Source organism: Oryza sativa, chromosome 5 (assembly GCF_034140825.1).
Source record: "Oryza sativa Japonica Group chromosome 5, ASM3414082v1".
In the NCBI taxonomy this organism is placed as follows: domain Eukaryota; kingdom Viridiplantae; phylum Streptophyta; class Magnoliopsida; order Poales; family Poaceae; genus Oryza; species Oryza sativa.
Genome location: NC_089039.1, coordinates 23,700,094 through 23,725,564, shown reverse-complemented (window position 1 = coordinate 23,725,564; position 25,471 = coordinate 23,700,094). Strand labels below are relative to the sequence as shown.

Sequence of the window (25,471 nt, the reverse complement as noted above, 5' to 3'; positions counted from 1 at the left end):
CGATGTTCCATACCTTTATCGCTAACATGTGGATCCGATAATCTCTAAACTCATAAATTAATAACAAAGGCGTAGTGCAGTCGACTGCAGACGATTCTGATCCTCTCTGGCCTCGCCACGTCTAGGGGCAAATCCGCCATTTTGCCACAGCTCTCCCTTCCTCCAAACCCCCCAACGCTAATCGTTACCACGCGCACACACGCTTCACTTGTCTTAAATGCGCAGCGAAAACTCGCTCGCTCGCTCGCCTCGCGCACCCGCACCGCCCGCGCGAACAGTGCACACGTCCGCCACTTCGTCCACTCGCGCCCGCGCACGCGCTGCACAGAGACTGGGAGGAGGCGGCGCAGCGAGCGAGAGGGAGGTGACCGGCCGGCGGGCTGCGGGAGGGTCGACGCGCGGGGGCCGGGGAAGGGAATGCCGGGCGCGGCGGATCGGCCACGGCGGGGCGGGCGTTGTTTCTTGGAGCAGTTCTTGGTGGGGGTGGTTCTGACGCTGTGTTGAGTGGCTCTCGCCCTAGTTAAGCCGGCGGCGACTGGAAGGGGTTTCCGCACCGGAGAGGCGAGCGGCGGCGGCGCGGCGGCGGGCGGTTTCTTGATCCGTGTGGCCGGAAAGGTCGGATTTATTTTCTTTCTTTTTTTTTCTGCGTTTGTTGAGCCTTTTGGAGACCGAGCATGGCATGGCTGCTGCGGAATTCAGCTGTGGCCGCAACTCCGGTGGAATTTCGCGAGGTATGATATGGCATAATTCAGTGATTCCCAGTTCCTGCTTATACTGTAAAAAAAATGAAAAGGAAAACTGATTTTTCTTTTTAGGGAGGAAATTTTGGTTGAGTATATAATGTAGATTGTTCATCTGATTTCTGTTCTAAGTTGTAACAAACTGTTCCCTGCTTTCTCTTTCGTGTGATAGGCTGGTTGGTTGTTTGACGCGTGCTCTCTTCTTCTTCTTTTTTTCTTTTAGAAAAAAAAAGGAAAAGGAGATTATATGGGCGTAGTCCTTTTCTTAGTGTTTAAGGACTTTGCACTTTGAATCTACCTGACCATGGCACTCTCTCTATTTCTAGTGTGATTCCATGATTAACTAATGGTATTGTTGGCTTCCATCTAGTTACCAACTCATTCCACTGACCATTGCTGAACTGTAGTAACTTAGAAATGTAGAATATATTTTAAACAGTACTACTAACTCAATACAATGAAAAATTTTACTAGTGCAATTCCCAAGTTGGATTTACTGCACATGAAAAATCTTTACAACATGTCAAGCAGAGGAGCAGTACTGTGGTACACTTCTACTGTTGCGTAGTGTGAGACAGTGGTAGCTTTTGCTTTGCACATTTGTCCTATGGTGTGAATGTGAGATGTCTTTGGCCCTAGCACTGTGCCAGAGTGTGCAGTGCTGCCCATGATCTCCCCCATCAGCGAGCAGATCCCCAATCCTGCCTCCAAAACCCTCATCTTTTCTACTCCCCTCTGGTTTCTTGCATCTTGAGACCACCTGCTTTATGTGCTGGACTTTTGGTTTCGTGCTCCTGCCTTTACCCAAAGCACTTGGTCCTCTAGATTTTAGAAAAAAAGAACGAGCTGAAATGAGATATAGTAGTAGTGACTGAGCCTACGTTAGGTGCTTTGCATGTTGCTTTTGTGCAAGTAACATCTTTGCAAGAGAGAGCACCAATATAATGTGCTATGCCATGTCCGATTGGAACGGTGTCTTGTTCATTGTCACTATCCTTGTGTCCTTTCTGGTTACGATTAAGTGCACTGTTTAGGTGCCGCGGCTATTTTGTTAAGAGAATTAATGGAGCTATCCTTTGTGAAAAGGTTAACGTGGATGGGGTACTTTATCAAAGAGATACATGTTTCGTTTTATATGGCACATGGTCCCAACCGCTCCATTTCAGAAAAGCTCGAGATAAACCGGCAATATTAGTTTGGGTGTGGATCTTTTGGACAAGACTAGAGAAAAAACAAGGAGGGTTATTCTGTTTTGGTGTTCCATTTGGGAGGGGGGTTTGCTGTGTAGCAGTTGAGAATTTGGTGGTCCCCTTTTACATATAAAAGAGAGGACCAGTACTTTGTCATCTTCTCTTCAATTTATCACTCTATGCTTTATTCCAATAATGTGCATTATGAGCTTACACCAGCTTTAGGTGTCAATAATAACAATCAGTTGTGATTCAAAGTTGCCAAGTGGGCTCCTGATTATGCTGAGAGATAGCTTAGGGTATGTAGACTCTTCAGTCTTCCCTCGCATGCAAATTCTTCAATCTCTCTCTGATCATGTTGGCCCTGCAATGGATGCCATTCTGGCAGCATATTTGTTTGTATTCCTTAGCAGGACCAGGAATCTGATACTCAATGGATCAATGCTCTTAAGCCACCCTTGATATGAATAGTAAAAAAATTGAAATGCTTCTGGTAAATTGTAAATGGACGAATGCAAATTTAGTGCATCAAACTCCACTGCTCCTTAAGGTAGTTCGTACATATGTGTGTTTGGGTCCATTACAAATCGTTACAATGACAAACAGAAAAGCTATCGTTGCAAGGATGTATCTTTTCAGGTAGGTTCTTAGTTAAAAAGAAGATACATGTCCACTAGAAAGTTTAAATTCTTCATGGCTTCATGTTTTGTATTCAAAATACCTTATGTTTTTACTAGTTTTCCCACTTTGCAAATAACATGTGTTTAATATTTAACGCTTCATGTATTTCTATGTTTCTCACTCCTGATGCTATGAACAATCTTACTTGCTATTGACTATGATCCTTTTAATGTGGCAGGAATGAAGCACTGACGTGGACCTTTGGATTATAATTCTGGTCCTCATTATTGGTCAAGTTAATCCTAACAATGCAGCACCTTGTGCTCATAGCCTTTCTTTCTGCTTCGTTTTTGTTTCTGCACATCCCTTGTGCCAGATGTGCTGACCTAAACTCAGACAGGCAGGCCCTTCTTGCATTTGCTGCATCAGTGCCCCATGGTCGAAAACTCAACTGGACTCTCACGACTCAAGTCTGCACATCGTGGGTTGGGATTACATGCACACCAGATGGGAGGCGTGTTCGTGAATTGCGTCTACCTGCAGTAGGGCTCTTTGGTCCCATCCCCTCAGACACACTTGGCAAGCTTGACGCGCTACAGGTGTTGAGCCTTAGATCCAATCGTCTCACCATTAGCCTCCCCCCTGATGTAGCATCCATTCCTTCCCTGCATTCTCTTTACCTTCAGCACAACAACTTGTCCGGAATTATACCAACTTCACTATCTTCCAACCTAACATTCCTAGACCTGTCGTACAACTCTTTCGATGGAGAAATCCCATTGAAAGTGCAAAATATCACTCAACTTACTGCATTGCTCCTCCAGAATAACTCTCTTTCTGGACCCATCCCTGACCTTCACCTCCCCAATTTGAGACATTTAAATTTAAGCAACAATAACCTGAGTGGGCCCATACCGCCTTCCCTGCAGAAATTCCCAGCCAGTTCATTCTTCGGGAATGCTTTTCTCTGTGGACTTCCACTGGAACCATGTCCAGGAACAGCACCTTCTCCTTCTCCGATGTCGCCATTGCCCCCAAATACCAAGAAAAGCTTCTGGAAAAGGCTTAGCCTTGGTGTCATAATTGCAATAGCTGCTGGAGGAGGGTTATTACTTCTGATTTTGATTGTTGTGCTCTTGATATGCATCTTCAAAAGAAAGAAAGATGGCGAGCCTGGCATAGCTTCATTTTCATCCAAAGGAAAGGCTGCTGCAGGTGGAAGAGCTGAAAAATCAAAGCAGGAGTACAGCAGTAGTGGTATTCAAGAAGCAGAGAGGAATAAATTGATTTTCTTTAATGGCTGTTCGTATAATTTTGACCTGGAGGATCTATTGAGGGCCTCAGCTGAAGTCCTTGGAAAAGGAAGTTATGGGACTACCTATAAAGCTGTTCTTGAGGATGGCACAACCGTGGTAGTTAAAAGACTGAAGGAAGTGGTCGCAGGAAAGAGGGAATTTGAACAGCAAATGGAGATAATCGGCAGAGTTGGCCAGCACCAAAATGCTGTTCAATTGCGTGCTTACTATTACTCCAAGGACGAGAAGCTTTTGGTGTATGACTATATGACACCTGGTAGCCTTTGTGCTGCTTTGCATGGTATGCTATTACTTCAAATCATTAAGCCTTTCATTGCCTGACAGAACCTGTTTTGTTTGTGCAAAGTGAATTTATTAGCTGGTTTTAACTACATATAGGCGTGCAAGCAAATATAGAATGCTCACTCTTTTTTGATGAGTTATTTTGCAGTCCTCTATTTTTGTAGTATAAAGTTTTTACTTCCTGACACTAGAAAATGAATGGGGTACCTCCTGTTACCTCCTCAAGGACCAAAATTTTATCCTTTTTTGTATTGAACTATGTCTAACAACCTTTTCCTTTTCTTATGTTGTCTTTACAAGCATGTCATAGTGAGTCTACCTGATACACTTTTAGATTTTATGGATGTACAAAATCATGTAGTTTCGAACAAGCTATTATTGCAAACCGACCAATTATTTTTCTAAATTTGATGGCTAGGAAATTTATTTTCTAAAAAAAAACTGACTAGAAGACGTATGCATTCTGGAGGTATACTGCATCTTGGTCCTTGGTTGATATCCTGTGAAGAAAAATACATGAAAGTAGTACAGGCTGCACAACATATTTGCAAACGTATTGTCTGGAAGTATGAATTCATGAATAACTTGCCTTTTATGTGTACATGTATTGCTATGAAAGCGCACATGATCTGACCTACTGTTTATGGTAAATATTCAGGGAATAGAACTGCTGGAAGAACTACATTGGATTGGGCAACGAGAGTAAAGATATCTCTGGAAGCTGCACGTGGGATTGCTCATCTTCATGCTGAGGGGGGTGGAAAGTTCATCCATGGAAACATCAAGTCAAGTAATATTCTTCTCTCGCAGGGACTCAGTGCTTGTATCTCCGAATTTGGCCTTGCGCAGCTCATGGCCATCCCTCATATCCCAGCACGGCTCATTGGATACCGTGCACCGGAGGTCCTTGAGACCAAAAGGCAAACGCAGAAATCCGATGTCTACAGCTACGGTGTGCTACTCCTTGAGATGCTAACAGGAAAAGCTCCTCTTAGATCCCCAGGCCGTGAGGATTCCATCGAACACCTCCCAAGATGGGTGCAATCCGTGGTTCGAGAAGAATGGACCTCCGAGGTTTTCGATGCCGACCTGTTGAGGCATCCGAACAGCGAGGATGAAATGGTTCAGATGCTCCAGCTCGCCATGGCATGCGTTGCAATTGTTCCCGACCAGCGGCCTCGGATGGAGGAAGTGGTAAGGAGGATTGAGGAGATCAGGAACTCCTCCTCGGGGACGAGGTTATCCCCCGAGGACAAGCTAAAGGAGGAAGCAATCCAGATCACCTGATGGCACAGAAATAACAACATGCCACTGAGACAAAAATAGGTTCAATAGTTTCTACCTTGAAGGTTGTTGGTAGCAATGTGTCTAGTGAATCTTTTTCTGTTTGATTTTCTGATCATTCTTTAGTGATTCTTCTTCTTCATTATTCATTCTTCATTCTGTGCTGTGATTCCTTCTCTCACTCTTTTTTTTCTTGAAAGAAATGTGATGTTAGTCATTGTGTTTGTTTAATTTCCAGTAGCTCTACTGATCATCACTGGGTGACATGGTCCTATCATGTAAAACTCTTTGGGGTTTGTTGTATTGAATGAATGAACTTCCAGCTTTGCCACATTCCTTTGGCTTGAAAACACCTTTGTGTATTTGGCTCAGAAAAAGAGAAGAACATAAAGTAGAGATACTCTTGGGACAACTGGTTCTGGAATTGCTTCTCTCTTGACAATGCAATTGTACAACTTTTATTTTTATTTTTTGTTTTCTTTTTGCTTGGCAATGGCAAGCTGCCACTGGCATTGCAGATCAGTTTGGTAGCTAAGCCGGCGTGGAATCTGAAGGGAGATAGCGGTGAAAGGAAGGCTAATTTTAGCTATTCTCTCCTGCAGATTTGCTGGCGATCCACCCCGGTATTAGCGACCGTCAGGCCGTCGTTTCAGCGGTTGACAAGGAGCTTCGCTTCCCAGGGTGGGCATGGCGGCCGCCCGTTCCCTTCGCTAGCCCCGGCGCCATCCCCGTGCCACCCACCCCTCCGCCGGGGGCCGCCGCCGCCGCCGTCGACGCACGGCCGACGTGCTCGGCGCAGAACCAAGCAGACGGCGAGCCAAACTTTTCTTGCCCTTTTGCTCTTGCAGAGGTACGCCCCCTCTCTGAACAATGTGTTCATCGTTGTATAGCGAATTGCTGCTGCATGATTTGAGAGATTGGGGAAACCGGCCGGAAATGCTATCTTCCTTCCGTTCGTCTCTCTCTTTTTTTTTTAAAGGATACGCAAAATGTGTATCTTTTGTATTAAGATTAAAAAAAAGTTATTACAGAGAGAAAGGAAAGAATAAAATGGGGGCGGGGAAACAATACATTGATAGCTCGCGGAACAATTTGACGACCAAATGCTCCACCTAGATGGGCGGGTGCTCCTGTCTCCCTTGAGAGCGTGGCCCCCCGATGCCGCTAGCTTCGCTATTTCCTGTATGGTCTTGCATTGGCCATTAAGGGCCCCTTTGATTTGGAGGAAAAATATAGGAATTTTAGGAAAATTTCCTATGAAGCCCTTTGAAACAAATGATTGTATCCTATCCAATCCTTTGAAATTCCTATGTAATGGACAATCCTATAGAGATTTTGGAGGAAATTTAGCAAGAGCTTCAACCTCTTGCTAACTTTCCTTTGAGTATATCTCTCTCATCCAATTCCTGTGTTTTTCCTATGATTCAATCAAACGGTCATTCCTGTGTTTTTCCTGCGTTTTGCAATCCTCTGTTTTACACTTACATTCCTATCAAAATCCTACGTTTTTCCTATTCCTATGTTTTCTCAATCCTGCGATTCAAAGGGGCCCTAAAAACCTTATTGTTTCGCTCCTTCCATATCGTCTATGTCACCAATCATTATCTTTGCTCATGTGAGAGATTTGGGAAACCAGAAAAGCCATCTTCTCTTTTCCCCTCTAATCTTAATAACATTTTAGCCGACCCAGTAAAAAATATTGCTCTATAAATTTCGTAGGTTATTTGTGATTGGGTGATTGGACCGTGATCCTGGCAAAATTAATTTACATTCATGGTGTGAATTATTTTTATGGGACATGATGTGAAATATGGTCTCTTGATTTACGTCACAAAACAGTTTGACGGTTTATTTCTACTTTTTTTAGTTCAAATTATCAAATGAGTATTGAACATGTATTTAAAATTTTAAATGCTATTGAAGGTTTACATAAACATTAAACGTCTATACAAAGTTAAAAGTGACTGCATACATCGTTTGCTCTATGGCTGATAAGCTGTGGGGATGTGAATGAAGCAACTAAAGATAATTTATGGGTAAAAACTTTTGCATTTGTGTTCTTCGCAATTAAAAGCTAGCGTTCAAAAATAAACTACGATGAAAAAAGCTTCAAAATCAACTCTAAAATTAAGTTTTAAAACTTAAATTTTGGCTACGACTAATAAGTCAACAAACAAACAATGGAGCTGACGTCAATAGTATTTTAACCAAAGGGATAATTTCATTCTTACCCCTATTTTGATATCCAATATCAATTTTGCCCCTATTTTTTAATGTTTTTATTTTTGCCCCTGATTTTTGGAAATGAAGTAGACGTTTACCACTATTTTTAACAGAAGTTAGTCAACCTGGGATTATGGAGCTGAAGAAGTAGAGAAAAAAAAGAAGTAATGATTTTTAATTCGTTGATGGACCTTTATACCCCTGGTGAGCCATAACCAAACAATGCCGGTCCTTGCCTTCCCCAATCCCACCTATGGTGACGAGCAGAAGGCCGCGCGTGTCGAGGCAGGCCAGGCGACTGCGGCTCGACAAGGGGACGAGAGGACGATGGGCTCTTGTCCAGGCGGTGGCGGCTTATCGTGAGGAGCTTGCGGCGGCGGCGTCTCAGCTAGGCATCGGCGGCTTCATGCGGGAAGGCGACGACGGCAGTGGCCCGGCCAAGCGGTGGCGGCTAGCACGCCAAGCAACAGGCCGCGCGCAGCGAGCAGGTCTCAGGGGCGCTGCAAGCTGATGGCGAGCAGGCCGGGCGCGGCGGACGGCCGGAGGTGCACGCTGCGGCAAGCAGCACCAACCTGGCAATAGGAAGAAGCAACATGCTACTAGATTGGATTTTTTTGACCTCATGATTTGGATTTGCTTGATTTTGTGATGATTGCTATTACATGTCTTTTGTTAGCTGTGTAAAAACCATGCCCAAATTCTGTCTTTTTTTTTCTTTTGCAAAATATACAAATTTTATCAAATTTGTCGCAAAATTATATTATGTCAAAAATTTTAATCTTCTATAAAAAATTGTCATATTTGCAAAAGTTTGTGAAAAATGCAATGTAAAAATGGGGGCAAATACACAATTATTGAATAAACATTCAGACAAATATTCAATATCAAATAGGGGTATGATTGTCTTTTCGCCAGAGATGTAACACCGTCAATATGTCCATCCAAAGTAGGGGTAAAATTTGCTTTAATTTCAAAAAAGTAGGGGTAAAAACGAAAACCCTAAAAAAACAGGGGTAAAATCAATATTGAAGATGAAAGTAGGGGCAAGAACGAAATTGCCCCTTAACCAGATCACTACCATGAACAGGATCTTGTCCCATCTAGAAAAAAAAACTCTCTCCATCTCATAATATAAAGCATGGTCAAACTTGGCACAGTCTTTAAAACTAATATTTGACCTATAATTTCTCATATACTATAAGTTTTTTACAACAAAATTATAACCATCTTAAAGTGAATTTAAATGCCAATCTAATGATATTAATTTTAGCAAATAAAATTTAATTTATATTATAGTCAAATATTTTTAAAGTTGAATCTTGAAATGTATGTATACCTTATATTATGGGATAGAGGAAGTAGGAGCTTATTTACATGAATGTGACTTTCTTTTTCCATCAAAACATCCAGGTTAATGTTTTGTGTGACCTCTTCTTTTTCTTGGCTTAGCGGCATTGACACCAGTACTGAATATTGTTCCCGATTTTTTTTTTCATCAGTGGAGCAGAGGACACTTGCATCTTGACGAATTTTCTCAAGTCGATGGGTTGCTGTGGCAGCGTAAATAATCTCCTTCTCCAGTACAATTCATATTGTGGTTATTGAACTAGACATTACAATATACTGCACTGCCCCAATCCACAGACAAGTAGTGCTGCTTATTATTTGCATCTTCAAGCTCATAATTAGGGGACCTGCATTATGCTTCTATTTTTTTTTCAGAGCACTGTAGACGCCGAGGAGCACCTGGACTACAGTGGCGGAAATGTGACTTTGGTAACTGATCAAAAGAATTGGGACAATACAATGGAAGAAGTAGCTGAGCATGGCAAAACAGTAAGATGTTGATCAATTGTCTGACTATATATGATGAAAGCATAGCTGTTTATGTTAACCATGGTGGTATGTCCCTCTGAACAGGTTGTGCTAAAATTCAGTGCAATTTGGTGCACTCCGTGTAGGAATGCTGCCCCTCTATTCGCTGAACTTTCACTGAAGTATCCTGACATTGTTTTCGTGTCCGTGGATGTAGACGAAATGCCGGTACATCCAATATTCTGAATTTTTTCCAGTTGCCGCCCATTTTGCTCTCTGTACACTTTTTTTTTTGTGGCAACAGATAACAAAGATGAATGGCATTTTTACTTTGATTCGTCAGGAGCTGGTGACGCAATACGATGTGCGTGCAACCCCAACGTTCATCTTCATGAAAAACAATGAGGAGATTGATAAGCTTGTTGGAGGCAACCATGAAGATCTTCAGGAAAAGTTCGAACAGCTTAACCGGCCAAAGTTATATGATGATGTATAAGCATTTTTTTTTGGTTTGCTGTCTAATTAAGAAATTGGTGAGCCAAATCAGTAGAATGAGCTCTCTGTCGAATCAAAGTACTGGATTGGCTGAAGAAACAGTTCAGAAATCTACATAGGTTGCAAGAAGCTGACCAACAGAAGTAGGGATTTCTCAGTAGAGTTCAGTCCGAATACGGGCAGTAATTAAGTTAAGTTAGCTAGTGTCTGCAAACTCTGCACCGCACTGTTCAAAGTGATTAACCTCATACAAAACAATGTAATTATATATTACCATATTGTTTCTTCCTCCTCCTTTTCCCTCTCTCTTGGATCAATCTTGAGTTCTTGATCTCTCCAATGGATCATAAACAAAAATGCTAATGCCATTGGTGAGTGGTGACCTGATCACTGCATGTGTTCTTAATTTTGTGCATTGAGTTGTTTTGTATAACCTACTTGCTGAGTGACAGCTTGGACAAGACGGCGGCGGCCTGGTCGCCGCCGAGGAGGAAGTAAGGGTGGCGCAGGGCGGCGGCGGCGGTGAGGCGGCCGCGCTTGTCGGCGCCGCGCTGCGAGATGAGCTTGGTGGCGAGGTCCCACCCCCTGCCGGAGTCGAGGTCGAGGATCTGCAGGTCGGGTCTCCGCCGCGTGGTCTCCCGCCACCGGTTGAGGTCGTACCCGGCGGCCTTGAGCTCGGCGTTGAAGTTCTTGAGCCCCGACGGCGACCTCAGCATCGGCGACGCCATCTGCATCAGCACGATCCCCGCCGAGTACATGTCGAACAGGTCCGGGCTGTTAATCTGCATTCAGCCAAGAAACAGCAACGCGACGACGGTGATCGACGGCGGCGCAAGATTGAACGGAGAGGAAGAAGAAGAAGAAGGTGTGAGGTGTTCGACACCTGCCAGAGGATCGGGGAGAGGATGGCGGCGATGGGCTCGGCGGGCGGCTGGGGCGTCTCCTCGGGGAGGACGTAGAGCTCAGGCGGGCAGTAGTCCGGGTCGAGGAGGGCGCGGTCGGGGACGTAGTTCTTGCCGATGCGGAGGTCGGTGGCGGCGCCGAAGTCGATGAGCTTCACCTGCCCCCGCCGGGTGACGACGAGGTTGGACGGCTTGATGTCGCGGTGGACGATGCCGGTGCCGTGGATGCGCTTCAGGGAGGTCACCAGCTGCCGCATCACCTGCTTCACCACCAGCGCGGCGCGGCTGCCGTCGTCGAGCCCCCGCACGGCGCGCCCGAACATGAGGCCCTCCAGGTTGAAGGGGAAGTTGCGGTCGCTCATGTAGTTGCCCAGCGTCCGGTCACCCTGCCATGAATTCGCGCCAGAAATCATGTTTAAAAAATTTGAATGTTTTTTTTCAAATATAAAAGAACAAGGCCTATTAGCTCAGCTGGTTAGAGCGTCGTGCTAATAACGCGAAGGTCGCAGGTTCGAGACCTGCATGGGCCAATTTATCTTTTTTTTAATCATATTGCATTTCGTTTGGGTTTAATTTTTTGAATCATTTGGGCTTAAAAACTTGAAAATTTTGTATCACAAAGTTATTGAACTTTTTTGCGTAGTGTAAGCTTGGTGATTCTTTCAAAGTTTTGTATCACAGAGTGGATTATGTCTCATTTGCGTTTAAAAAGCTTGAAAACTTCATATTACCGAGTTTAAAATATAAAAGCAGTTCAAATTTTGGGTTTAAAGTTTAAAGGCTGTTGAGATTTTTGCATGCTATAAGCTAGCTTAGTGATTCCTTTCTCCTTCTTCCATTTCCAGTGTAACCTTTTTTCTGTATTCCTTTTACCTTTCTTTGGCCATTTGGCCATGTACTTTGACCGCCATTTCTATAATGGAATATAAGATAGAGACTCTCTACCTTTTTGCGTAAAAAAAAAAAAAGCTTAGTGATTCCTAAAATTGTTGTTACTACTACTAATTTTCTGTGCTGCATGTGGTTGCAGCAGTTCATACTAGCATCAAGCATTAACTGATGAGTTGATGTCGAATTTACCTCGAATTTCCAGACGAGCCATTTGCCGCCCTTGACGAACTCGGACTTGGTCTTGTCGGCGACGAAGCTGCCGAGGAACTCGGCGCACGACTCCGGCGCCGCCCTTGCCACCCGGTAGTTGAACCACTCCTCGTAGTCGCCGCACTCCTTCGCCCCCGCCGTCCCCACCTTGATCTTCTTCAGTATCACCTTCTCCTTGTACCTCTCGTCCAGCTCCAGCCTCGTCTTCGCCTTCCCCTTCCTCGCCGCCGGCGCCGCGCCGCCCCGGGGCACCACCGCGCCGGAGTACACCACCCCGAACGACCCTTCCCCGATCCGCTCCCCGACCACGAAGTCGCTCATCCTCAGGCTCCGCCGCCCCACCGCGCTGTCCACCGCCAGCTGCAGCGGCGCCAGCACGTACGCGTCCACCGCCCCGCTCAGCACCCCCGGCCGCGCCGTCAGGTACGCCCACGTCGCCGCCGCGAACGCCGCCGCCGCCCACCGCTGCGGCCCCGAGAGGCCCGACGTCAGCTCGTCGAGGCGGGACAGCGCCCCCCACGCCGCCCGCACCACCGGGTTCGACGCGTCCAGGTGCAGCGCCGCGAGAAGGTCCTCCGGGATGGCGCCGCCGCCGGGGCCGGGCGCCTGCAGGGTTGACGACGGGTCCGCGCCGAGGATCTCGTCCGGGATGACGACGGACGGCGGCGCGGTCAGGAGCTCGTCGGGGACGACGACGCCACCGCTCGTCGCCGCCGGGATGGACGACGACGAGTCCTCCGCCTGGAGGGAGCCCCTGATCTCGTCAAGGAGAGCGGCCCATCCATCATTGCCCGTGTCCGCGGACACCACCGGCGACGCGGCGTCGGCCTGCACGAGGTAGAGCGAGCGGAGGAGCTCGTCGTCCGGGACGGCGGCGGCGCCGCACCTGATCAGCCTGGGCGGGTGGGGCCTGCAGGCGGATGCGACGGGCGGGTGGAGGACGGCGATGTGCTTGGTGGTGGCGGCGAAGGTGGCGCGAGGCAGGAGGAGGGAGGAGGCCATGGAGAGGAGGGGGCTCTCATCCCAAGCGAGCCCGCAGCAGCAGCAGCGGCGAAGCGAAGGAGAGGACTCGGGTCGAGCAGGTGGCGAGCTCGAGCTGAGGCTGGGAGACGGGACACGTGGCGGGCGGAGGATAATGCAAGTGGGATAATGCAATTAACATTTTTTGTTTATATTTTTTTTCTGATGCTTTTTTTAAAAAGAAATGGAGGTTGCTGATGCTTGCAGGCTTTGCAGCTGCATTTGGATTGGGCCGTTGGAGCTGGGCCCTTGCAGCACACATACCTGATCATAAGATTTGTTTTTTTCTGTAGACCAGAGGCTGCAACTGCAAGTTGTTCTTCACTTGCCTAAAAAAATTTGTGATTAACGAGGAAATATGTTATATGAGTTTCCTTTGATTGGTTAACACAATTAATTTAGTCAAAGTTGATTGCTAAACTTGAAAGACTAATGTTCACATTTTTGCACACCACTTTCAAGATTATTTTGGAGAAGATGTCACACGAGAACACTGCTGCGAAACCTTACCTACTTGTGGTAGGTAAGGTTGATCATATGCAAAGAGTACAAAGCTCAGTCTTAAGAATATATCAAAGTAAAGTTAGTGATCAACTTAAGACTGACCGACATCACAACTAGACCACCAAATTTACTTGCTTACTGATTAGCTTCCGTTGACTTCCATCTTAAAAAGTCATCAATTGAGTAGTAGTAAACTACTCCCTCCGTTTCAGGTTACAAGACGTTTTGACTTTGGTTAAAGTCAAACTACTCTAAATTTGACTAATTCTGTAGAAAAAAGTAATAATATTTACAACATCAGTATAGTTTCATTAAGGCAAAATTTGCTACAGGACATCCAAAAAATGTGCAGCTAATTACACATTTTTTAGATGTCCTGAAGCAAATTTTACCTTTTATTAAATCTATAATTGAATGAATTTTCATAATATATTAATCTTGGTTTAAAAATATTACTATATTTTTCTATAAAATTTGTCAAACTTACAGTAGTTTGACTTTGACCAAAGTCAAAACGTCTTGTAAACTGAAACGGAGGGAGTAGTAGTATTACACTTTTACATACACAAAATCACCAATTATCTATTATATTATTAAAGGAATAGAAAAAGGAGCTTCCACGTTCGCTCTCATGGCCTAGAAATTCTCACATTAATTGGAGAAAAAGAAAAGGCAGAGTCCATATAGAAATACAATTTAGAAATAGCTGAAATTCGGAATTAAAAAATAAGGAATATTATAAGAGGAGACTAAAGTCCATATAGAAATACAATTTAGAAATAGTTGAAATTCGAAATTAAAAAATAAGGAATATTAGAAGAGGAGACTAAAGTCCATATAGAAATACAATTAGGAAATAACTTAAATTCGGAATTAAAAAATAAGGAATATTAGAAGAGGAGACTAGAATCCATATAGAAATACAATTAGGAAATAACTGAAATTCGGAATTAAAAATAAGGAATATTAGAAGTAGAGTATATAGTCCATATAGAAATACAATTAGGAAATAACTGAAATTCGGAATTAAAAATAAGAAATATTAGAAGTAGAGTATAGAGTCCATATAGAAATACAATTAGGAAATAATAGAAATTTGGAATTAAAAATAAGAAATATTAGAAGTAGAGTATAGAGTCCATATAGAGATAATATTAAGAAAAAAAATAGAAATTCGGAATTAAAAAATAGGGAATATTAGAAGTAGAGTATAGAGTCCATATAGCAATTTAAAACTAACTCAAATTTGGAATAAACATAATAAAATTAAAAGTAGAGTTTAGAGTCCGTATAAAAATACAATTTATAAATAACTAAAATTCAAAATTAAGAAAAACATGGGAAGAAGAGTTTAAGGTCAATATAGGAACACAAATATAGGAATACAATTTAGAAGTAACTGAAATTCGAAATTAAAAATTAAAGAATATTGAAAGATGAGTTTAGAGTCCACATAGAAATACAATTAGAAATAATAAAAATTCATAAATAAAAATAAATAATATTGGAAGAAGAGCATAGAGACTATATAGAAATATAATTTACAGAAAATTTAGAATAAAAAAAAAATTAAAAGACGAGTCTAGAGTCCATATAGGAATATATATAATTTACAAATAACTAAAATTTGATATTAAAAATAATTAATAACTAATACGTATATAAAATATAATATGAAAATTCAGAAATAAAAATAAATAATATTGGAAGAAGAGCATAGAGTCTATATAAAAATACAATTTACAGAAAATTCAGAATTAAAAAAATATATTAAAAGACGAGTCTAGAGTCCATATAGGAATATATATAATTTACAAATAACTAAAATTTGATATTGAAAATGATTAATAACTAACACACATATAAAATATAATATGAAAATTTAGAAATAAAAATAAATAATATTGGAAGAAGAGCATAGAGTCTATATAGAAATACAATTTATAGAAAATTCGGAATTAAAAAAAGAAATATTAAAAGACGAGTCTAGAGTCCATATAGGAATATATATAATTTACAAATAACTAAAATTTGATATTAAAAATAATTAATAACTAACACGTATATAAAATATAATATGAATATTACTAGTTTTATAAAGTTATTGCAAAATTTAAAATTATGTTGTTATTTTAGTATATTTGAATAATATAATGAGAAAACATATATGCTATTAAATGAGAGAAAATATAATGATGATAGCCGCACAATCTGCGCGGGCCACTATGCTAGTTTTTTTAAAGCAAACTGCACACCTAGTATTGTACCAAGATAGAAAATTCAGTGAACTGGAACAAGCAATTGACCAATTAAAATCACAGTTTTTCTTTAAGCGGCAATGCTGTGCTCCAATCCCATCTTTCCAACGATGCCCTTTTCAGTTCACGATCTGTACTAGTAAAATATTTCCTCGGATTGTACGCTGTGTCTTCGCTGGCTCAAGACTCTTTCTTCCTCCCCCGTATTTCCTCCTGTTTCTTCCATGGCTCGATTCAGTTATTATCTCGTGTCTGAGAAGCCGAGCTGAAGAATCAGAGGGGCTCTGAAGATTCTGACAGCTAGGTGAGATTCAGTTTTTTTTCAGGGATCTAGTGGGTTTCCCTGTTCTTTTCTTTAATTTGATATTTTGGTATATTTTAATTTGATTATAGTGCCATGTTCTCCCCCAATCTTCTTGTTGCTCTGCAATTAGTCTGTGCAAGAAACCAATCTGAACTCTCAATCCACGAGATGTTTATTGTCGAAAAAAAACCTAACTTGAGTTGCAACAGTTTACTCCCGTGCACGGGTGTACTGGATGCCCACTGTCGCCGTAGCCCCGTACTAAAGTTCATGTCGAGACAGCGTCAATCTCCAATTTCTCATCACCATTTCCCATCTTCGCTAGAGGTCAATGAGTCCTTTTTCCCGGCATGTCCTTGCGTAGCAATGTTCATCGCAGCTTTTGTTTTGGGGGATTGGTAAATGATTATGAAGCAGTCAATTCCACTGCAATTGGTCAATGTCTTAATGAGGAGTCGTAATTAGCAGTTATATTCAGTTAGCGAGCTGAAGTTGATTGACTTGACCTTGGCATAAAGAATGCATTGATTTGGGGGGGTTTCAGGTTTGAATCAAGATGCATCTCACCGGCCGAATTGATTGCTGTTGATCAAACGCCTTCTTCTCTGACGAAATTTCTGATCGATGCTTTGGTAGTCGGAGAAGTTCTGCGGCGGCGATGCAGTCGGAGGAGGTGAAAATGCGGTTCGGCCGGTGTCCGTACTGCCGCGCCATGATCTACCAGAACCCCAAGGCCGTCATCTTCTACTGCAGCAGATGCCGCACTCCGATCCGAGGTGCCTCGCCCGCCATGGAATCTCAGCTGTGCTTGATTAGTCGCCATGGATCTGACGCCCAGAAGCTGTGGTGTTTCTTGGTGTTTTTTTTTTTTTTTTTTGCTGTCTCCGCAGGCAAGAACCCGGAGCCGACGGATGAGGCGGAGTACGCGCTGAGCAGGCTGGAGATCCTCTCCGCCGACACCGCGTCGGTGTTCTCCGACGAGCCGGAGGACGCCGGGTCGGACCGGCGCGCCGACGAGGTCCGGCCGTTGTCGAGGCGGACGAGGCGGCCGTCGAGCTCGTCTGACTGGACGACGACGACGGATTCGGAGCGGAGCGAGGAGGCGTTCTACACGCCAAGGAACGCGCAGGAGGGGCGGCCATGGCAGTCGCCGTCGCCGGTGAGCTCGCAGGAGCTCGGGGCGTCCGGTGGTGGTGGTGGCTTGCCTCGACCTCCCGATGAGCCAGGCGCCGTCGCGGCGGCGCGCCTGATGGACCCGGCGTTTCACAAGGAGCTCCTCCACGCGCTGGACAACCTCCGCAGCTTGATCGTCACCATCGAGCAGCCGCGCCCGGCGAGCGGCGGCGGCGGGAGGGCCCTGACGCGGCGCGATTCGCGGCTCTTCCGCCGGCTGGAGTCGCAGCTGGAGCGGGCGCTTCCGCCGCAGGACACCGCTTCCACGTCGGCGTCGTCATCCAGCTGCCGCGGCGACGGCGGCGGCGGGCGTCCGTCGGCGCCCGCGCGGCGGGAGGGCACCGACCCCTGCCGCCCGGTCCTGGGCGGCGCGCCATTCGTGATCTGCGGCAAGTGCTCGGAGCTTCTGCGGACGCCGCCGCCGCCGCGGCCACGGAGGAGGAGGTGGACCACCAGGATACGGTGCGGCGAGTGCAACGAAGTGCTCGAGCTGTCCCTTCCCGCCGGCGGCGTCCCGGCTCAGCACCGGCCGATCAGGACGTGCTCGGCGCCGCTGGTCTCCGACCACCACCGGCCACTGCCACGACGGCTGGAGTGAGGCGAAGAGCGCGCACGGTGGCCATGATCGATTTGTTGATGGAGGGCTCACTGCTGAGCTGAAAGGGGGAAAACCTCACGCTAAGATGGATGGATGGGATTGAGGTTCTCCGCCATCGAATGCACGTTGCCTTTGTCATTAACATGTGGGCTCAGGAATCATCGGGCTCACATGTTAGTGACAAAGTCACATGACTTCGACCTCGAAGGATGCTGATCTGGATTGTTGATGGAAGTTTTGAATAGTTGTTTTTGAAGAATGATTTTTTTTCTTTTTGTTATTATTAGTCGCTAACCCAGACGTTACAAATGCTACGAAATTGGCTATTTTTGAAGCAATGATTCTTGATAAAATTGGTTGATGGAGTGCGAATCATGGATAATAGGTCTGACCGGTAGTGCTGTGGCTGTGGTAGCGCAACTGTAGCGAGCCCAAATTCACAGAGAACATCGGATTTACAGCATCACCAACAGTCTATCTATTCCATCATCAATCCTATTTTTTTGGGGATTTTGGTTTAAAAAAACTGGTCCAAAAGATTCCCAAAAGAGCTCCGGACGTTTTGGAGTTCCCATCTCCAATTTTCTAGGTACGTGTATTTGAGGGCGAGAAAACAACTCCCAATTCCCTCCTTCCGTGCGTTTCTCCTCTCCTCCCCGCGTCGGGGCGATCTCCTCCTGCGCACGGGAAAGGAAAAAAAACTAGAATTTCTATTGGTAGTTTAGCAGAAGGTTCCACTTTTAGTTTTTGGGATTAAATTTAGGCTATCTCTTGAAGTAAGGGGTTTTTTCACCATCTATTTTCAGTTTAGGAAACAAAAATTAATTTTTGGGGATAGATTATTGGTGGACTGTTGGTGATGCTCTTACGACAGCATCAACAGGGTTATGGTACTTACTGGCTATGATCAAGGCTAATACTTTAAATGGACAATAGGAAAGGGTGTTATATTATGGGGAAGAAAGAGGTAAGGGTAAAGAACCATAGTTTTTTTTTTTAGATAATGAATCAGATAATTCCAAACACATCATTTTTTTTTCTGTCTTGGGAGTATATTGGACCTCTTCAACAAGCCATACCTCTTCAGATATTACTTATCTTTGTGGTTAAAATTAATTGTTGCCTCAACCAGGCTACCAAAATCATGGGCTTGAGCTTCAAGCAAGTATAATAGAGCTCGCAATGCTAACGATAAGAAGAACATGTAGATTTGAATGCTAATTAGTCGCCAGCGACACATACGCTCAAGATAAATGGGCCTGCTACGTGTGAGAGAGGAGCGGTCGTAGCCATGGCTTATCGACGGTGGCTGAAACAAAAGTAGTCAGTAGTACTCACCCTTGATACACACGCTCGTCCGAGCGCTTGTTGCGCACAACTCCTCCTTTCATGTTGATAGGGGACAACGAGAAGGGAGGAGACAGGATTGAGGTTGGGTCCTGGCCATTGGCGAAGCTTGTGGCTACTGCACTCACGAGCAGGAGAGCTCAGCGAAGCAGCAGCTTGGAGCGATTGCATCGCACGAGCCATCACATTCCAGGTTTTTAATTCTACTCGCTCTCCCTCTCTAATAGAGAAGCTATGGCAAGTGCTCCCTACGTTTTAAGGTTATATGACGTTTTAACTTTGGTTAAAACCAAACTACTTCAAATTTAACTTAGTTTATATACCAAATTAGTTTTATGAAATCAATAGCTGAATATATTTTTATAATAAATTTATGTTGAGTTGAAAATATTATTATTGTTTTCTACAAACTTGAATTAGTTTGATTTTGACCAAAATCAAAACATCTGATAACCTGAAACGGGTCGGTCCACTTTTGTTTTATTTGGAAACTTGGGGATCACAATGATAGTAAAACTGCCTCGGTTTAGCAAGCTCTTGCGTGCCATGTTGTACCCCTCAGTAATCACCTCCACGTGTTACTGATGTATACTATCCTTCTTTAAAAAATGATATTACCTGGGAGATAGGAGGAAGATAACGCAGAGGAAGAGAGAGAATTGAAGAAAAATAAAGAATAAAATACTATTGCTATGGAAAGGCACAAAGATAAATTAGAGACTACCTACCAGTATATTCTGGCGTTTAGCTTTGTCCTTAGATTACGTGGAAATAATTGGAGCTGGTCCTATTGTACTTGTACTTGCTCTTAAGCTCATTTGCCTGTGAGAGTGAGACCCCTAGACAAATCACAGACAGAGACCCAGCATGGGCCGGAATGCGTACACACCAGCCGGCAACCATTGCCAACAATACTGGGCCGGCCCATCAGGAAATAGGATGGCTGCGACCCGATCAAAACGGGCCGAGTTAAGTAGGATGTGGCCCATTGAGCAACAGCACTGCGGTTCCAGGCGCCGGCGAGGGGGAGGGAGAGGAAGAGCGGCCGCCGTCGCGCACGGGCGCGTCGGCGTGGCGCTGGAGCGGGAGGCCATGGAATCCCGCAGCAACAGGGAATTCGGTGCGAGGACGAGCACGAGGGGGAGTCCCGTCTTCTCCGCCGTCCGTTCTTCCTCCGTCCGTCCGACTTGGTCCTCGTCGGGGGCCGACGGTGGCGGGCCGGGAACCCTCCTCCTTCGTCTGCATCGCGCCGCCTGATTCGGTGGAGCCACGGACGGTGAGTCCTCCTCGCAGAATCTGAATAATGTGTTTAGCGGTGTGCTCCTGTTGATTTTGTTGCATCATGGTGAGAACAAATGTTCTGTCAGAATTTATGACTTGGAAACTCTATTTTGACTGATTAAAAATTTTCAAAAAATTTTGACTGATTAAACAGCCTGGTTATGTCATTGGTGTTTTACGTTCCTCGTAAGAACTAGGAAGTAGTACTAGTCCTTTAGTTTACTTGAACTTTTTTATTTTGTTTATTTCATCGAAAATAATAAATTTCACATACGGCACTTGATACATAATTTTGGTATTTCCAAAATATACCAAGTACTTTTTACAAACAGGATCGATTTAGTTATGCAAGAGGTCAATTGCACACCTCCAATCACAGATCATTGTATTTTAAGAATTTAAAATATGGTTATTTAACACCCTGAACTTACAAAAAACCGGGCCAATTTACAACCTTAACCACATAACATGACAAGTACGGAAATACAGAAATCTGGACCATTTAACTGAACAGCAATCTAGATTTCCAAGTTTTTTTAGCAAAATTTGGATGGTCTTCATTGAAGTCTGCCAGCTGCAGTGGTATATTGTGCTAGAGGTTTGCCAAGGAAGTCTGGGGTGCTGCCTCAGTGGCCATCCACCATATGACGAACAGGCATCTCAAGTCGTGAAGAAGGAGGCTCTGAAAGTCTGATCTTATTGAGGCTAGAGTTCAGTCCATCACCTGAACTAGTTGGTTGAGCTACAGTAATTTTCATCTGCTCCCTTATGGCACAAGGTCTTCCCCGTTCCTCGCTTTCCATTGGATCAACCTTTCTGAGGAACAAAACTTTAGGCCTATTTGGGTGGTTCTTTGCTGCCTGTTCCCATTGTACAACCACTCCAGAGTTAATTGTGATTTCCTTGAGATGTTTCATGTGTCTGATCTCGATGCCAGAAAGACCAACTGGACCTTGACAGAGCAGCTGAAGTGATATGATATTTGGGAGAGCTCCATGCTTGATTGTGGGCAGAGCTGAAGTGACACTTTTCACTACAAAGCACAGGCGTCGCAAGCTCGGGAATGCTCCATGTTTTATTTCGAAATTCTCGAGCTTATATGCAACCAGTTTGAGGTAGAGCAGTCTGTTCAGATTGATCAGCGTTGATAGATGAACCTGTGTCAGCATAGGTGATGAAATGCAAAGCTCAGTGAGACCTGACAACAAATTAACAAATGGAGGCAACTTGTGAAGTTCGCCATTTAACTTTAGCGACCTCAGAGCATATTTGGAACCTTCAGAGCATGTCTCCAAATCAAGTGAACTCAGGAAATTTTCAGGGCATTCTTCAGAATCAAGTGAGAGAGAACGGTCAGTATCCCTGTCAATGGGAGCCTTGGTGAATTCCTGAATGGCCCGTGAAAGATCAGCGATGTAATTGTTGCTGCCTTCGACATGTTTGAACCATATCTTAACCTTCCTCAGCTTGTTCATATGACCAATATGTTGCAGAAAACCTTTGCTTTCGTCAGTGATAAATCCTGCTAAAGTTTGCAGATTGCTCTTTTTGGAAGAAAAGAATTTTTGTAGTTTACTCATCTTGTTCACACTCTTCACATCATCTTCATGAAGCATAAACTTTCCAAACAGGTGAGCTAAGTGGGGCAGCATGATTGCTTCAATGGGCAAAAACTTTATCTGGGTCCTCCTTAAATCCAGTGTCTCTAAACAATGCAGTCCATCAATGCTCCTTGGAAGCTCACTGATATTGCTCCCAAAGCTCAGGTATTTCAGATGCCATAATTTGCATATGTATTTCAGATGATCGTCATCCAAATCACTGCATTCCTGTAGATCCAAGACTCGTATCAGTTTGCACCTGCGAACATAACAAATTGCATCACCTGCATGCCCAAAGACTGTCAGAGACCGGACACGAGATAACTCTTCATCAGATGCCACACACTCTGTCAGTTCACCAGAATGAAAAGAAAGGTGGCACGCATTAGTATTGACACCTAGTCTTGGATGATCACGAGACGATTTCGCGATGAATATCTGTGACAAGGACTTGTTCAGCAAAAACTCGTGCATAATTCCATGAGTTTTGCAGGTTTTCACTTCAGAATTGTTTCTTGTGTCAACAGGCTGAATGATATTCCGGTCAATAAGCTTACTGAAATTCTCATCAGCAATATCCTCTTCGCTACGAAGAGAGTCGGTTCGTGCATATCCTTCGGCTAACCACCGCCTGATTACAACTTTCTTCTTGAGTGGTCGATTGTTTGGAAATATTCCAAGATACAGCAAGCAGCTCAAAGGATAGCCAGAAAAACTGTCATAGTTGTCAAGGAGCACCTTTCTGAGTTCTGAAAAGCTGTAATGGCCATCCTGCTCTTTCAGATGAGAACCAAGGTTGCGGCACAGCTTTGCGCACAGCTCTCCTGTGGGCTCATTTGAGCTCTTCAGATAATCGGAGACACTGACCAGAGCAAGAGGAAGACCATCACATTTCCCCAATAATGATGCTGAACCTTGCTCCAACTCAGGTGATCTAAACCCTGGAAAAGCGAGTTCCTTAGAGTCTTCTTCACCAAGTGTGTTCATTTGATACACATAGCCATTGCCATGGCTGCACATATTTGCCACAGACTGGATGGTTGTGGTCAGTATTATCCTGCTGCTTGTACCATTGTCTTCAAAGGTCGATCTTATGATGTTCCATTGATCCATCCCGATGTCATCGATGATAATTAAATACCTAATAACCAAATTGAGAAATGAGTAGCAAAATTAAGTGGTAAAACATAAATTCTGCTGATCAGTATCAGGGTAACAGGGTTCATAATCTTGATTCAAATATTTGTGTCCACCGGTGAGTGCCTGTTTTCAGAATTTGTTTGAATTTAGCAAAGAAGTTTTCAAAACTATTTTTTTGTCTGAAATTTCCTTTCCCTGATTTTTTTTTTGGGATTCCAAAACAGTGAACCCTGATCAATATATACACACGACAGTCAAATTGATGAATGAGGAGCAAAAGTCCAATTAAAAGTTAAATTTTGCATATGAAAGTAGTTCAAAAAAAAAAGAAAAATGTTAAATGTGCACTAACCTCTTGTCCTTCAGGTATTCTTTGAGCGAGGTTTCAAGATGCTGTCCGTCAGCATCCATGGCGTCTTTGGGAAGAACCTGCTGGAATACAGCACGCAGGATCCCCTTCATCCCATTGCTGGTCTCCGGCGACGGCGAGCTACCGACGGTGACCCACGCGCGGCGGGAGAATCTGTCCTTTGCGCGAGGATCATCGTAGACCGCCTTCACGAGGGTGGTCTTCCCGGAGCCACCGAATCCGACGACGGAGATGACCCTCATCTGCTCCGGCTCGCCGTCCACCTCGTCCAGCATCGACAGGAGCTCCTCCACGGGCTCCGCGATGCCCACCGGGATGCGCGACGCGCGGCACGACGGCGCCGTCGACGATGTGCCGGCAGCGCCTGTGAGTTGGCCGCCGCCACCGCCACCGCCGGCGAGGACATCCAAAGTAGGTTTCATGCGGATGATCCGCTGCTGCGCTTCCCTGACGCGCGTCTTGAGCCTCTGGATCTCGTCGGCGAAGCTCGACCGGCTCTGGACCTTGCTGAGCTCGTGCGCCATCCGCCGCACCAAGGACGACGACGACGCTCCGGCGCCGGCGCCGCCGCGGTGCTGCCTGCAGGTGAGGCGGTGCAGGAAGCGGTCGACGCACTCCTCGACGTCGTGCGCGAGGTCGAGCATCTCCTCGGCGTGGAGCCGCGCGACGGCCGTGCGGGCGTCGGCCGTCGTCGCCCTCCCCATGGCGCGGAGCTGGTCGTCCATGACGGCGGCGATCATGCGGAGGTCGAGCTGGAGGGACTGGGCTTCTTGCGCGAGGCCCTTGTGCTTGCTGTACTCCTTCTCCAGCGCCATGAACAGCCTCCCCATCACGGCCTTCAAGAATGCGCTCGCCACCGCGGACTCCATGGCTCCAGACCAATCCACCCAGCAGCAGCAGCAGCAGCTTCGGCAGCTGCAGACCTGCAACCTTCAACAAGTCAACAATCCACCATTCGTATGTGTATATATGCGCGGAAACGCCCACTTGAGTGCAAAATCAGATGCACAACATCTACTGCCACAGGTATGTGTTTTCTTAAAACAAACTTTAGATGAACCCACAGCTTTATACCAGGAGAAATTTTACGGTTAACTTGAGATACCTAAATTTTACATTAAAAATTTTTAGTATCTTAAGATACGTAGTATTTGAAAATACCAAATTTTACATGTAAATTTGCTCCTGGTATATTCTTAAGGATGGTAAATTATCCTCATACCAAAAAATACTAGAAGATTTTTTTAATAAATTACACGGAATACACATATGCACACTGAATATAGCTACTTGTTTTTTATTCGTAATTCACTACTTATTTCGCATTTCAGTACAATATAAATGTGCTCTTAGCGGAAAAGAATCATGTTTATTTTGGTGTGTCCAAAAGCCTGTTTACTAATTCCTCCTTTATGCATGTACCCCTATATCTAGGATTTAAATTTGTCTTATAATATAGCTACTTCTTCACCTATTTTCCTATCTCAACTAATCATAACCATTTCTCATTTAATTCTTTTACCTACTTTCTCATCTTAAGCAATCACTTCGACTTTAATCTCTCCAAAAAATGACATAAATAGCTATATGTTGAGACCGAGATAGTATGGTGTGAAAGACTTGGTCTCTTAATTAGCCATTCAATTTTGTAGTTAAGATGGAATTTTTTGTCCATGGTGGAGCGTGTCATGCATCTGTAAATCCTAATATATGAGGTAGAGTGTAATTTGTGACAATTACTCAGACAACTCTGCATTTTGAGACAAATGTAAATTATGTGAAGCTTTAGAGTTGAAATGTAATTCTCACTTTCAGGGGTATTTGAGGATTGGTGTCTAAATCACATCATAGTATATTGCAACTATCTTGAAAGGGTGCTACCAAATACATAGTTTGGCCAACAGCT

General features: G+C 44.4%; 5 protein-coding genes, 1 long non-coding RNA gene and 1 other non-coding gene across 11 annotated transcripts; 4 read left to right on the top strand and 3 right to left on the bottom strand.

Annotated features, from left to right (window-relative positions):
* The first annotated feature begins 210 nt into the window (after positions 1-210).
* On the top strand, positions 211-5,763 carry LOC4339119 (probable inactive receptor kinase At5g58300). Its single transcript, NM_001420622.1, has 3 exons — positions 211-731; positions 2,790-4,147; positions 4,808-5,763. Exons 2-3 carry the CDS (start codon positions 2,860-2,862, stop codon positions 5,434-5,436), a joined length of 1,917 nt encoding a protein of 638 aa, NP_001407551.1. The 5' UTR covers positions 211-731; positions 2,790-2,859; the 3' UTR covers positions 5,437-5,763.
* Positions 5,764-6,087: 324 nt separating this feature from the next.
* LOC4339117 (thioredoxin H5-like) lies at positions 6,088-10,241 on the top strand. Its single transcript, NM_001420621.1, has 5 exons — positions 6,088-6,283; positions 9,156-9,216; positions 9,379-9,492; positions 9,577-9,699; positions 9,815-10,241. The coding sequence occupies exons 2-5, from the start codon at positions 9,199-9,201 to the stop codon at positions 9,965-9,967; spliced, it is 408 nt and encodes a 135-aa protein (NP_001407550.1). The 5' UTR covers positions 6,088-6,283; positions 9,156-9,198; the 3' UTR covers positions 9,968-10,241.
* LOC4339115 (serine/threonine-protein kinase STN8, chloroplastic) lies at positions 10,066-13,015 on the bottom strand. The gene is made up of 3 exons (NM_001420620.1): positions 11,949-13,015; positions 10,850-11,254; positions 10,066-10,748 (listed from the first exon to the last, which is right to left on the bottom strand). The coding sequence occupies exons 1-3, from the start codon at positions 12,969-12,971 to the stop codon at positions 10,401-10,403; spliced, it is 1,776 nt and encodes a 591-aa protein (NP_001407549.1). The 5' UTR covers positions 12,972-13,015; the 3' UTR covers positions 10,066-10,400.
* Positions 11,325-11,398, top strand: TRNAI-AAU (transfer RNA isoleucine (anticodon AAU)). Its single transcript has one exon. It is a non-coding gene; the product is annotated as a tRNA-Ile (tRNA).
* A 2,891-nt stretch (positions 13,016-15,906) lies between the features above and the next one.
* On the top strand, positions 15,907-18,106 carry LOC4339114 (uncharacterized). Of its 5 annotated transcripts, none has more exons than XM_015783778.3 (3): positions 15,907-16,055; positions 16,600-16,831; positions 16,946-18,106. In XM_015783778.3, exons 2-3 carry the CDS (start codon positions 16,714-16,716, stop codon positions 17,824-17,826), a joined length of 999 nt encoding a protein of 332 aa, XP_015639264.1. In that variant the 5' UTR covers positions 15,907-16,055; positions 16,600-16,713; the 3' UTR covers positions 17,827-18,106. The 5 variants fall into 5 exon arrangements, with proteins under 5 accessions (XP_015639264.1, XP_015639265.1, XP_066167079.1 ...); XM_015783779.3 differs by having other exon boundaries at positions 15,908-16,055; positions 16,692-16,831; XM_066310982.1 differs by having other exon boundaries at positions 15,910-16,055; positions 16,600-18,106.
* Positions 16,205-16,682, bottom strand: LOC107281090 (uncharacterized). The gene is made up of 2 exons (XR_001545994.2): positions 16,562-16,682; positions 16,205-16,481 (listed from the first exon to the last, which is right to left on the bottom strand). It is a non-coding gene; the product is annotated as an uncharacterized lncRNA (long non-coding RNA).
* Positions 18,107-20,792: 2,686 nt separating the features above from the next.
* LOC4339113 (disease resistance protein RGA4-like) lies at positions 20,793-24,574 on the bottom strand. The gene is made up of 2 exons (XM_015783777.3): positions 23,548-24,574; positions 20,793-23,196 (listed from the first exon to the last, which is right to left on the bottom strand). The coding sequence occupies exons 1-2, from the start codon at positions 24,432-24,434 to the stop codon at positions 21,081-21,083; spliced, it is 3,003 nt and encodes a 1,000-aa protein (XP_015639263.1). The 5' UTR covers positions 24,435-24,574; the 3' UTR covers positions 20,793-21,080.
* Positions 24,575-25,471: the final 897 nt, after the last annotated feature.